This window comes from Atractosteus spatula, chromosome 21, assembly GCF_055471065.1.
Source record: "Atractosteus spatula isolate fAtrSpa1 chromosome 21, fAtrSpa1.hap1, whole genome shotgun sequence".
Classification (NCBI taxonomy): Eukaryota; Metazoa; Chordata; class Actinopteri; order Semionotiformes; family Lepisosteidae; genus Atractosteus; species Atractosteus spatula.
In genome coordinates this window covers 8,873,914-8,887,072 of record NC_142726.1, presented here as the reverse complement: position 1 = coordinate 8,887,072, position 13,159 = coordinate 8,873,914, and the positions used below count along the sequence as shown (strand labels likewise).

Below are 13,159 nucleotides of genomic sequence, written 5' to 3'. Positions count from 1 at the left end.
TAAATCCATTTTAGTTCAAAACCATAGGCGTAGACCAATTCTATTGTTTATAAAACCCCTTAAAAAGCCATCTGCAGAGGCCAAAAAAAATGAATCCCGTCCTTATTTGGGCTAGTGGTTAGAAATAAATAAGGAATTCCCGAAAACGTAATTTCTGGTCCATTTCTAATCGCTATGGAGGGCGAGAGAGTCAAGTTGGAAAGCGCACATCACTAACAATACAGCTCCGTCCTAGAAATGTTCTTTGACAACGAGATGATCCAATTCGCTAACGAGAGAAAATACATTGCACGCCACGTTGACATTTAGTCGTGAAGCGCAAGTTTGTGTTTGCATATCCCGCCTGTAAACTATTCCCGAGCTGGATCAGGTCTCTGGGGGGCGGGCAGCTCTGACAGCCCAACCCCCTGCAGTCACGTGGGCGCGTTTCGCGCGAAAGTTTGTTACATTTCGCCCGCTCGCGGCTTCCGGTGACTGAGAAACAAGGTGAGGGGGAAGGGTCTGGATACATCTCCTGGAGTCCGGAAAAAAAAAATCAGCTTTTAGATTTTAAAGCGTGGAAGAGAATCCCCAGTAAGCCGTGGTGACTGAAACGTAAATGAATTTGCACATCTGAGTTTGTAGGGGGTAGACTGACGCTTCATTTCGCTTGTAGTTTACGGCGCTGCGTGTTGAGCTGTGAAACAGTCCAGGACGTAATGTAAGTTACCGGGGTTGGCAATAAATTATTTTATTCTGGAGATTTTCTCCCCCCCCTTTTTTTTTTGCATCGCTTTCAGGAATAAGGCTTTTACCCCGCTTCCAAAGCTCGGATTTGCCTAACATCAAGCACAATGGCTCAGGCTCGAGTAACCGATTACTTTGCGCAGAATAAGAAAGGGGGTGTCGATAGGGTTCTGCGGAGCAAGCGACGGAAAAACGAGGCGGCGGGAGAAGCTGTGGTTCTGGGGGCACCGGCGGGGACCGGAGGGGCTTCCAGAACCGCGCGTTCTAGAAGGAAGAACGCCGACGCTCCGGCGGCAGCGGAGCTGGAACTCGTGGAATCGTCGGCGATTGTTCAGGCCCGGGCCTCTCGTTCCAAAACAGCTGCCCCTGACTCGGGGGCCGGCGGAGAAGTAGCCGAGGGAGAGATCAGGTCGGACACCGCCGCGGGGAGCGCAGGGGTTTCGGCCGAAGGGCTCCCTGCGGGTCCGGAAGACAACCCCCCCGCCGACCCTCCCCGGACCCCCAAGCGCAGCTCCAGCCAGGCGGAGTTCGACCTGAGCTCGGAAGTGTTCTGCCGCAGGACCGGGCACAGCTCGGCGAAGAAACGCGCTCGGGCCGACGCGGACGGGGAGGCGAGCACGGCCGGCGGGTCGGGAGCCGTGAAGAAGTCCGCCCGCAAGAAGCTGGTTCTCCTCAAAGATGGAGAGCCGCAGGAACAGGTACGGCCCGCTTTGTTCTTTTACTGCTGCTGGAGGCTCGTACGGGGGAGAGAGGTTGCGGCGACACGGTGCCGGCTTCGACAGCTTGGCTTTGTAGCTTTTTCTGCACCCCACCAACTCCTGTTTGAGGTTTTAAATGTACTCCAACTGTGCTTCGATACCAGTTCGTGTTTTGTTTTTAATTAGATATCGTATCCTAACACTGCTTTTTTTTTGCTTCTCCACATTGTCTAGAAGACGAATGTGTGACTTTAAACGCCTGAATATTTTTCACGAGTAGCCTTTCTAAGCTTGGCATTTCCCATCGTATATTTATAGTTTTTTTTGCTGCTTGCATGTTCTGTACTTTATCTGCTGCTCCTGCGGTTTTTGCCAACTCTCCCAATGTCTGCGGAGTTGACTGCTTGCTAAATATACCGCTATGGAGCTCATTCTTGCAGATATGAATTGGGAGAGCAGTGGTCCTAGTCCAGACTTCTGTGGTACTGCTCTAACTACATCACCCCTGTACTGTGCATTAACCAGTTTTCAATCCAAACGCATGCGTTTCAGACCCTCTGGAGAGCTTGTGGTGTGTTGCTAGCCCAGGCCTTATAAGCGCAGGTCAGTGGAATGCTTCCCAATCCTGGACCTGGTGAAATTTGCTGGTTTTCACTGCATTCCCACCTTCACTAGATCACTGGAGACTTCTGTGGTCTAAGAAGCTGCTTCTCTTGAATATCTGCGTTTTGTTTCTAGTCACAAGTATATGATTGTGTTTTGTAAGTGAGATAAGATGGTTAAAGCTCGAACACGGTTTAAGAGCTGGGGACTGGTGAATTTTATTATTATTAAGAAGTTCAGGGGAGGGTTTGATGGTGCAACTGAGAGCTCGGCTGGAACAGAAGCCAGCAGGTGTGTGAGGTCACCAGGACCTGGATTGGGAACCACTGCTGTAGACTGGGTGTAGTGCCTTTGAAGCAGTTGTTCTTTGCAAGAATGGGCCCCGAGACTCGGGGGACACAAACTTGTGGAGTTTATTCCGCCGTCTGAGGCTGTGCGTCTCTGGCGGGGAGAGAGCCCAACTTTCCCTGTGCCTCGCAGGTGTCCGGGCCAGCGTCCGGGGCGACTCTCCAGCTGGCCAGCCCCCTGTCTGTGGACAAGAAGGTGAAGAACCTGGTGAACCGCAGTGCTGGGTCCTCCCCTGTGTGCCAGCGCGATGACACAGGCAGCAGCAAGGTAACGATCGCAGACTGGCCTACATTATCCACCCTTAAATGATCACCAGCGTTTGTTCTGTAAGAATCTGCTGTCTGAAAAACTAACTCACGATCCCTGGGAGTCTGATTCTAATGGCTCCCCTAGATCAAATTCCATTCTAAGAATTAGTGCCGAAATTGTTTTAATATTTACATTTCTTTCCTAGAGTGCTTCTCTGTAAATGTCTTTAACATAACTGACGCACTCGAACGCCTACTGTATTTTTTCTTGTCTGATGACTCTAAAAAATGATGAAGGGATTCCCTGTGGGTGTTCTCCAGTTCTGTTCCTAGCGAGTAAACTAAAACGGATCTCGGATTAAGAGGTGTCGGTTTACCTTGGTCAACTGGGAACCCCAGGCACAGTTCACACCTTGTGGCTCTCGGCCCGTTACTGGGCTGTGTGGGGGCGTTGCTGTTGGCTCACTGTCGCTGTCCTCCCAAGCCCCTGTCCCTGGAGGACATGGGAGCTCTCAGGGCGCGTCTCCAGAAGATCAAGGAGCGGGACCAGCTGGCGGCCCGGTCCCACGCTGCCTCCGCCCCTGCTCCCCCGGCTGCAGGGCTGAAAGTCCGACTGGACCGAGCCCGGGAGCTGGGAGCAAGGGCCCAGCGCAGGAAGGAGGAGAAGTCGGTGGAAGTGGAGAACGAGCCGGAGCCTGTGGAGAGGTGAGTTCGCCCCGCCTGCAGACTTCACTGCTTTCCCAATTCACGCTTGGGGGGAAAGATTGAATCATGGTAGAGCTAGCATCCTAGTTTAAAAAAAAAAGTTGGCAAGACTTGTTTCAGTAGTTGATTTTTACGGATGTTTGCATTTATTTCTTCATTAAGAATTCCTGTTTTGAAATGCTCTCCCTCCCCAGGCAGTGTCATTTTCTAAGAACATGGAAATTTCTCAAGGTTTATTACGTGTACATCTAGTGCTTAAATAGCTTTTACAGTTTTGATGGGACATGAATGCTTCAGAACCATTACTATAATTTATCATTGTTAAAAACATGACATTGTAGGAGGTCTTGTCGCGGCTGTAAGCGCCTCATTCCCCTGTGGTGTCTGCTTGTTTCACAGCGAGAAGGTGCCAGCGTACCAGCGGTACCATACTCTTGCTCAGGATGTGCCACCAGGCCTGTCCTTGCCCTACAAGTACAAGATGTTGGCGGAGATGTTCCGCTGTCTGGATACCATTGTGAGCATTCTCTTCAACCGCTCGGAGACTGCCACCTTCGCTAAGGTCAAGCAGGGAGTCCAGGACATGATGCACAAGTAAGAAACAGGCCTGAATGTTCAGATTCCACTGTGAGGCTGTAAAGCAGGGGCCTGAAACACAGTTCACACAGGATCTCTAAGCGAGTTAAGTGCACCATATACATTTTGTCAAATCTGTCTGAAAGGATACCTAGTTTTACCTAAAATTTGAAGCCCACCAGGAAACCGGTTACAGGCTGCTCTAAAGTTTGGTCATTGAAAGGCAGCAGGAAGGCAGGCAGTGCCCGGTAATTGAAAAAAGACGGTCTTGTCGAGAAAGGAAAACTAAACCACAGCAAAAGTGTGAATCGATCAGGAAACGCAGGGTCCTCCAGCACAGACTCGGTTCACTGAAAATCCTCCGCCCTGTGTTCTGGTCTGCAGGCAGTTTGAGGAGAGCCACGTGGGCCAGATAAAGACGGTCTACCCCACAGCATACAGCTTCCGGCAGGAAAAGAACATCCCCACCTTCAGCGACAGGGTGAAGAAGTCCAGCTACCAGCTGACCATGGAGCCTGTTATTGACATGGGTGAGCCTGCTTGTGCTTAGATGTACTGGTATATGCAGCGCACTTCACATTACATTGTTAGCAATTTTTATTTAGTGATGCACAGCTGCTATAATGGGCTCTGGGGTCCATACTGCAATTGTTAAAAATCCACCTGAGTCTTTAATCAATCGGGAGGAAGTCATGAGTTCTGTGGTGGCCCTGCTAACTGATAACCACTGTTGCTGTAGAGGAGAAGAGTGATGCTCGCCCGCAGCTGTCGGCCTCTCATCTGCTGGAGCGCCGGCGCGGCTTCCACCAGCGGCTGGTGACCATCGTGAAGGAGCACCACAAGGTGAGGCCCAGCCGCACCGGGGCGCAAGCCAGGTGTCCTGCAGGTGATCTGCAGGGTCATGCGGTGTTCACCGTCACCTCCCAGAAGAAAGGGCAGTGCAAGAGGAGGTTAGGTGGAATATGAGCCATTAGTGTCGAGAATTAGTTGTCGGTTAATCTGGGAGGTATTGAACAATATTCTTAAAGTCTATGAAGTGTACAATTTTAGAAAAATAAACAACACTTGGGGGCTATATTCAGTTAGAGGCAGGTTCAGAATTTGTATTCGCTGTGGGATTTTTGTGCGCTATTCCAATGAGCGTTGTCTTTACCTGGTGTCCACTTACCAGATTATTTGTGTTCATTCCTTTTCAGGCGTTTCTCGATTCCTTAACCCCACCCCTCAGTGTCCCCGACGACAAGCTGACCCGCTGGCACCCTCGTTTCAACGTAGACCAGGTCCCCAACATCCCAGCTAGTGAGCTTCCCCAGCCGCCCCAGGTAGACAGACTGACCACAGCCCAGGAGGTGCTGAACAAGGCCCGGAGCCTGATGACCCCCAAGGTAACTGCCCCCTTCTGCTGTGTTTTCTGCACTGAGCCTTCAGGGGCATGAGAGCAAGGGTGTTTCACAGCTAAGGCCTACAGCTCTTTATCTGCTCATGGCCTCCTAATAATCCTCATCCATGAACTTACTTCATCACTCTGTTCTCCTCCCCAATGATCGCTGATGTGTGGGGAGCGTTCTGGTGTACTTCATCCAGATAGGGCTACACTTTGGTGGTTTGGTGGTAGTGGACGGGAGTCTCCATTACCTATGGCGTGTTTAGGAAAGTGCTATATAAGTGTAAGGAATTGATAAGTAAATTTATGTACATTGGAAACCTGTATTATGGGCCTCACATTGCGAAAGTTAATTTTAAGAATAAATCCACTAGATTGCAGAGTAGATACACGGAGAACGTGTTTCCAAAGCCTGAGGTGGAGGTTCCTGCAGTCTGTAGTGAAATGGACGGCAGACATTTGAAATGACATGTCGTGTTGCACACGCGTGTGCTCCTCTTCAGATGGAGAAGGCACTGGCTAACATGGCTCTGAAGACCGCGGAGAGCTCGGGCACCGCAGACAAGCAGGAATCCCCGCCGAAGCCAGCGCCCGCTACTCCTAGCGCTCTCCGAGGGGTGTCCCAGTCCCTGCTGGAGAGGGTATGTCTTCTTCAACATGGACACGCTTACATTATAACTCCTAGCGCTCTCAGAGGGGTGTCCCAGTCCCTGCTGGAGAGGGTATGTCTTCTTCAACATGGACACACGCTTACATTATAGATAATCACCGAATCGTGTAGCTTTCAGTGGTGCCTAAAACAGTCGGTCTTTTCTGTAGTTGGATGCCTCTCGGAGAGCTATTGACTTTAATGTAGTACCGTGTTGGACTCTTTTTACACAGTCTGCAATTTTAAAAAGGTGGAGAGGAATCCCCATTTCCTGTAAAGTGCTTTGAGTGGAGTGTCCAGGAATGTAAGGATAGTTATTTCTCTCTCTCTCTCCTCACTGGGCACAGATCAGAGCAAAGGAGGCTCAGAAGCTTCAGGCCATGATGACCCGCGACCCCCAGCAGGAGGAGCGCCTGCTCATGATGTCCCGGCTGGGGGAGCTGGCGAGGATCCTGCGCAACGTCTTCGTGGCAGAGAAGAAGCCGGCGCTCATCATGGAGCTGGCCTGCAGCCGCGTGATTGCTAGCCACCGCTCGCTGATGACCACAGGTCAGTACACGGCCTGCCGTTTTCCTGCGTGCTGCCAGGGCCACCCGCCTTACGATGCGTTAACTGCATGGCCTTCTGTTTGCTGCTTCATTACTGAATGAGTTGGAATTAAACACTTGTGAACTCTTCTTATAATGGAGGGGATATACTAGTTTTCCTTCAATGTGATGCCAGTTTTAGCACTCAAATCATTGGCAGAGATGGCTAAACCGTCTGTTTTGATAAAATGTTCTGTATCTGAATTCAGGCGAGATGGAGAAGCATTTGAAACTGCTGTCAGAGCTGACTCCTGAGTGGCTGGCCATTCACCCCGTCAGGAAGGACTTGTACCTAAAACTGAACAAGAACATGGATCTGAATGTGGTGCTGGAGCAGCTGAGCCAGAAGGCCAAAGCAGAGGAGAGGTGCTGAACCTCAGCCCCTAGAGGAGCTGGACGACTGGAGTCACTTTTTGAACTGTCTGAAACTTGAACACGGAAGGTGTAGTTTTTAAACCGCTTCCTTTTGGATTTTTTTTTATAAAGACTTGGTTGTCGTCTTCACTGGACAAGCACTCTTTAGTTTTTAAACCTTTGTAAGTGCGTTGAGGCCGTGTGAAGCGATGCAGGCTAGATAAGACTGTTTTAAATGTTTTTATTTTTAGGAGGGAGTGCGACTTCTAAGGATCTGAGGATTCCAACACTACATGTTTGAAAATGTTCAATGTGCAGTTAATGTGGGTTTACCTGTTTCGGGATAGGTGTAACTGATTTGATTTGAAAGATTAAGCCTGGGTTTCATTTTCACTTGCCCATAACAATAATAACAATAAAGCATTCCATTTACAATTTGTCTTCCCCCTACATTTTTATACACCTCATGTCTCAAAGGCTATTTCTCCATTACAAATATTCATATGACTTAATAGCTTTTAATAGTCAAAGAACACATGGATGGTAAAAAATGGTAATTGGCAATTGAAACCATCCCTTCCCATAGGGTAAGAGAATGTGGGCCAGACAGACCCATACTCTAGGGCAATGAGTGTCATGCCAGTACAGACCAGTTAAACTGTAACGGATAAAAGTAAATCTATAAATTGGGTTCTTTAAAGGAACAGTTCAGCAAATCAGACTTTTTGTTGGGCAGCAGAAACGAGATATTTCCACTGTCTGATTCTCTGCAGTTGTATGGGGATGTGTTCAGCACTGATTATAGTGAAGACCTCAGCAGAGTGAGGGACATGCAGGATCACTGCGAGTTCAAACTATTTGCAACAGACCACAGTACAGCCTCCATACATATTTTTTCAGGCCTGGCTAATCATTTGAGAAAACAAATGAAGTCTAGTTATTAGACTAGCAAGTATTTAAACTAGTTCTTTGAACATTACATCCTGCCAGGATGTGCTCACTGCCAAAGTAAAAAATGTGACCAAATACTTTCTGAAAATGTGCCATATAAGTTCTTATGGCCTCACAGTTAAACCCCCACTGGTATGTAAGGTTTTCCTTCACTGCTATGAATATGATTCACTGCACTGCCTTGAGAAACAGATGGAAACAAAGTGAGAGAACTCATGCTTTGTTTTAAAATTGTTTTCAGACCTTTATTGGGTGTGGCTACGATAAATAGTGGCAGTTACTAAGTTAACCACCTCCATGTTAGATGTAACCATGAATCGGCATTATTCAAAATACTTCTATACAAAATTTGCCTACTGCCCCTGCCTTTGTTGCTGCGGATGTATAATTGACTGCAGCATGGGTATCTGCTCAGGGAACGTCTACTGTGTTTGGGGAAGTGCTATCTAAAAAAAACCCTTATACAGCACACATATAACCTTTATTAGCCTTTATTTGTCCTTCATTAAAAATAGTTTTCATAATACAAAAAAAGGGCTACACCGATCTAATTAAGATATTTGAAGTGCTTTCCTTCTTAGATACTGGGTTTGCCATTATTAGTGTATAAAACAAGTTAACTACAAAGCTATGCATAAAGACTACATGAGATGTTAGTGGTGTAACGGAGTGTACTTTTTTAGGTACACGTTTAAAGGATGTTAGAAGTGCACAAGAGAGAACAGTGTGCTTGGTTTAAGGCGGTCTGCTCCATTCAAGTCCGTTAACTCGATCACTACCAAGCACCCCAGGATCTGGGCTTTCTGTTTCTTCATCAGCTCACAGGCTGCGTACAGGGTTCCTGAAAAGGAACAGAGAGGACGATTATCACTGAGCTCGTCTAAAACATGAACAGAAAACCTTCTGAGCTCTGCAAGTGATCTGATGTTAGGATTTGTGCTCTAAAAAAGGGGGAAAATAAAGCAGTTCTTTAACTTATCAGGTGCTGAATCAGCTGGTGGAAAATGCTCCAGTGGTGATAAGCACAAAATAATGAAAATTTCAAATGTTACTCGTTTCCCTATCCACTCCAGATCCACACACCAATGCACTAGTACGATACTGTAGTTTGTTACTGTGTCTAAGACAAACCACAAGATTCTCCTTACCTCCAGTTGCTAGCAAATCATCGATAATTAGAACCTTCTGTCCTGGCTCAATCGCATCCTCCTGGACCTCTGCTTCGGCCTGAGTAAAGATCAAGGTACGTCATGATACCATCAGCTACTGCAGCTGGACAACCACACCTTCATGACCACCTTGTCTTTAAAAGAGAACGTGCTTTGGGAAAGCGACTGAAACTAAGGGCCCGTTCTCACTGGAGCTTCAGTCCGTTCAGAGAGTCAAAGTTTGACTGCCACACTGAATTCCACGAAGACCTGGAAGAGATGGGTTGGTTCCATTCGGCAACTACTGTAGACAGGAGGCAGTTCATTTTCTAACCCTGAATATGAAAAGAATTGGGGACTTGCTTGGAAATAGGAAATGAATTATGATAACAGGTCTGGAAGAATGCCATCCAGCAAATGTGTTATTCTGCAGTGCCCAGGGGAACACTAGGCACAGGAGAGGAGAAGGAAGCATCTACATAAATAGCGGCAACTGGTAGTATTTATAGGCAGCTTGTTACAGCAAAGAAAAAGTTAAGTTCTTCACTTTTTTCCCAGATACAAAAAGAGAAGGGACTTCAGAGGAAGTGCAGCATGAACAATGGCAAACACAAGGGAAGAGAACCAAGAAAAACAACAGCTGGCACACCGATCACCGATACAGGGTTCACTTCACTCAGTGTGAATCCAAAAGCCTTTGTCTCAAACGCACTGGAGGTCATCGGTCTGAAATCTGACAGATCTCCTTCAGCACATCTGTCCACAGAGGAGGGGAGAAGGACAGATTGTTTAGCAAGCCCCCCCACCTCCGATCGCCTCACCTTTCCGTACTCCAGGGTGTAGCCCACGGACGCCGTGGGGCCAGGCAGCTTGCCTTTCTTGCGGATCAGGACGAAGCCCACCCCCAGCCTCTGTGCCAGCAGAGGCCCAAAGAGGAAACCACGGGCATCCAGGCCTAGACAGCAGGACAACGCCAATCAATCAGTCCCTTCACCCACCAGGTACCCCTCCGCTCTAGTGGCTCAAGGCACTGACCCATATAAGCACACGTATGGGGAAAAACCACAGTTTATGAATAAGCATACAAATGCATAAGTAACTGCGTAAGCATAAGTAACAACTTACCCACAATCAATTCGACATCAGGATAAGTCTGCCTCACGTGTTCCTCAAACAAATCGATGACTGTGCTTAGGGCTTTTGGATCTTTCAAAATGGGGCAGATATCTCTGAGCAAAAAAAACAACAACAATAGTTTTAGAGTTCAGTCCACACCTGAAGATGACTCTATAACTGATTGTTATTGTCTTCGTTCTTTTTAGATAGTTCTGTTTAGAGTTATTCTGTTAAGAATCTTCTGCTACTTCCATTTGTAACTCTGTGGAGGATAGTAAAGAATCCAGATAAAAGTAGTTCAATAAAGCTTAGAAAATGACTTCTATTATTAATGCATTTCCTCGTTTTCCCTTTTATAAGGTTCACAGCAAGTACTCCACTCGTTTGCAACAATCATTTACACTGTATTCTCTCTGTCACTGCATGCGGACCGACTGTCTTCACTTTATTTTATAATGAGAAGAAAAGTATGGAAGCCCGTTTCCGCCAGGGAGTAAAAAAAAACGTGTATGTCCTTTTTTACTTAAAAAAAGAAGGTCTTCTTTAGCTCAGCTGGCAAGACCTGGGTTCGAGCCAACGCAGTGAGGCACGAACTAGGGTGGGAGCGGCGAGAGACACAAGCCCTAGAACCCGAATCCATTACAATAACAAAAGGACAGACAATGAAATGTGGGCTATTTCGAAGTAGCAAATGTGAGATAAAAAGTCGCAATTGTGAGATATAAAGTCGTAATACTGAGTTTTCAAGTCGCAATTCTGAGTTACTAAGTCGCAATTGCGAGATACCATAGCGCGTTTTTTTACTCCCTGGCGGAAGGGGGCTTGCATAGGGAAAAGGAAAAGAAGCACTTTGCGCTTAATTGTTAAACTACCCTAGCTGAGGAACAATAACAAGTGTAATCCCGCGTTGTCGTTTTACAGTGCGCTTATCATAAATTGGCATTTAAAAGTTGTTTTCGCTGCACGTTTTCAAACATCGTCAGAGATTCCTTCCCTGTATTAAATACCTACTGTATGTGAGCAACACATCCATCGCTGCAGTGCAGCGAGTCAACGGATGAGAGAACATGCCCACCCACTTGTTAAGCGATATGGCTGAAAACTGCAGAAACATGGACGCCAACGGGCCTTTAACCGTTCCGTTATTAAGTACAAGAAGAAAAAAAATTACGAAACAATTAGATACGGCACAGACACAATTTCAAAGGTTTCCAGGAAAATCGCTCTTCTGATGTCGAGATCGTGGACAGCGTGTAGGTTAATTATTGAAAAAGCAGACTTTAATGGATAAATAAAAAAGGTTAATAGAAGCCGTTTCAGTAGTCAAGTCTTCATGTGACTTGAAGAAAAGCTTTAATAATACGCAATGCTCCCTTTGGTGGGAGTACCGTATCACATTTCGGTTGAATTTATGCGAATATTTCCGAAATTATATTTCAATAACTAACGCGTGTCTGAAGGCATGGATCACTGGACATCTTACGGGAACTGGCGCTTGCACAATACTGCCAGTTGCACTGAATCCTGCCAGCGCTGTTGCGTGTTTCAAGATTTTAAGGAGAAAACGGGACACTACAGGGTGAGCGGTCGTGTAACAAATCGAAAAGAGCAGCTACTGCTGATTTTTAGAATAACCTGCGTGCTGCCGCACCGCAGCCGTATACGATACAAAATCTTCACTATGCGAGCTGTAGTACTTATCTAAAAAATATTTAATCTTGGAAACGCGTAAACATGTTCATCGTGAAAAACAGAAGCTTGAAGGTTACCTGAAAATAATCCCTTTGCTCGGAAAGTCGGGAAAGGGCCTTATTTTTTCCCGGATGTATTTCAGTTTCTCTTCCCTGTTTTCTCCTGCCATTGCTCCAGATGTGCCAGTTGCCCACATGCTACAGCGCACGCTTAATGAACTCGAAACGGGAAGTTACTGGAGTCCAGGTCCCACCAACCAATAGGGTGCGTCATCGGTGTCAGCTGACCGGACAGCCGGCAGCCATTGGCCGTCCGGGAGGACCACGTGTGCTGTTGCGGAAGCCGCGCGTCAGCGGTTTCTTTGACTTCGTACAGCGTTGCTCAAGAAAGGAAATTAGCAAACTAATATTACAGCTTGCTGTACAGTCAGTACATGGTACAATATTGCAAAAGGAAGGCAACGGGTTACCAAATGTGCGTTATATTTCTGTAAGGCCAAGTTCTTATGTTGCTGTTGCAGAATTCCTGTGCTGTGGAAAGACTGATGCAATAGATTTTAACAGAAACGTGCAGCAGAACCCAAAAAAATTTACAAACGCTAAAAGGCCATTTTCGTCATCTTACAGCGGGGGGTTTTGGTAGACGATGTTTTTAATTCCGTTGCTCTGAGGGTCTCTATCTGCCCCCTGTGCCCGTCCCCCTCTCAAGCTCAGCAAATCATTATTCTCCCTAGACACTTTATTTTCTTAGGAAACCTGTTTCGAATTGAAAAGCGACTGTGATTGTGATATAATCAAATTTCACAGGGTAACATAGCTTTGGTAGAGTGGGAGATGATTAGAAAAAAAATAGCAATTTAAAATCGCTAGGTGATTTTAAAGTCGGTTCACGTTTAGTTTAAAGAAAATGCAGATCCGGTAATTTACCGGGCGGCGGTGTGACAAACGTAATGCAGATTCTGTGAGTTCATAACATTGTTAGAACTTACGTATGGAAACTTCTCAGCAGAAAAAGTACTGCTACGTGCATGAATATGCACGGTTTTGGAAAATGTTTTTGGGGAAAAACATTTTGCAGTAATACCGCACCTGTGCGCCAAATTTGGAACTATTGTGTAATAAACGGACAATGATCGGACCGAAGCTGAAATTAAAGATATGGTGGTTAAAGTGGTTTCCAAACGCCCTTTCTCCACATCATAAATTATGCCGTGACTGTATTAAAACAGTCCTAGTTATAGGCAAAGAAAAAGGCATAGTACACGCATGCAACCGTTTGCTCATTTCTAACTACTATCCTAAATAAATCCTATGTTGTTTCCCTGCCACGTCTATGTACCACATTTTGCTGTGGACTGCCGGGAAAATGACAATG

General features: G+C 46.6%; 2 protein-coding genes across 2 annotated transcripts; one reads left to right on the top strand and one right to left on the bottom strand.

Moving 5' to 3' along the window:
* The first annotated feature begins 444 nt into the window (after positions 1 to 444).
* On the top strand, positions 445 to 7,313 carry cdt1 (chromatin licensing and DNA replication factor 1). Its single transcript, XM_088939038.1, has 10 exons — positions 445 to 1,424; positions 2,508 to 2,642; positions 3,108 to 3,328; positions 3,728 to 3,922; positions 4,289 to 4,434; positions 4,644 to 4,747; positions 5,101 to 5,289; positions 5,792 to 5,929; positions 6,285 to 6,486; positions 6,734 to 7,313. The coding sequence occupies exons 1-10, from the start codon at positions 834 to 836 to the stop codon at positions 6,895 to 6,897; spliced, it is 2,085 nt and encodes a 694-aa protein (XP_088795164.1). The 5' UTR covers positions 445 to 833; the 3' UTR covers positions 6,898 to 7,313.
* Positions 7,314 to 8,293: 980 nt separating this feature from the next.
* Positions 8,294 to 12,018, bottom strand: aprt (adenine phosphoribosyltransferase). The gene is made up of 5 exons (XM_088939039.1): positions 11,863 to 12,018; positions 10,103 to 10,206; positions 9,799 to 9,932; positions 8,978 to 9,056; positions 8,294 to 8,670 (listed from the first exon to the last, which is right to left on the bottom strand). The coding sequence occupies exons 1-5, from the start codon at positions 11,979 to 11,981 to the stop codon at positions 8,531 to 8,533; spliced, it is 576 nt and encodes a 191-aa protein (XP_088795165.1). The 5' UTR covers positions 11,982 to 12,018; the 3' UTR covers positions 8,294 to 8,530.
* Between the last annotated feature and the right edge of the window lie 1,141 nt (positions 12,019 to 13,159).

Excerpts from the sequence above, each read along its gene's own strand:
- cdt1 (XM_088939038.1), top strand. The coding sequence starts at position 834 with ATGGCTCAGGCTCGAGTAACCGATTACTTTGCGCAGAATAAGAAAGGG. Across the intron at positions 5,290-5,791 it reads GGAGCCTGATGACCCCCAAG|ATGGAGAAGGCACTGGCTAA; the intron begins GTAACTGCCCCC and ends GCTCCTCTTCAG. Across the intron at positions 5,930-6,284 it reads CCCAGTCCCTGCTGGAGAGG|ATCAGAGCAAAGGAGGCTCA; the intron begins GTATGTCTTCTT and ends CACTGGGCACAG.
- aprt (XM_088939039.1), bottom strand. The coding sequence starts at position 11,981 with ATGTGGGCAACTGGCACATCTGGAGCAATGGCAGGAGAAAACAGGGAA. Across the intron at positions 10,207-11,862 it reads AGCAAAGGGATTATTTTCAG|AGATATCTGCCCCATTTTGA; the intron begins GTAACCTTCAAG and ends TTTTTTGCTCAG. Across the intron at positions 8,671-8,977 it reads TGATTTGCTAGCAACTGGAG|GAACCCTGTACGCAGCCTGT; the intron begins GTAAGGAGAATC and ends GTTCCTTTTCAG.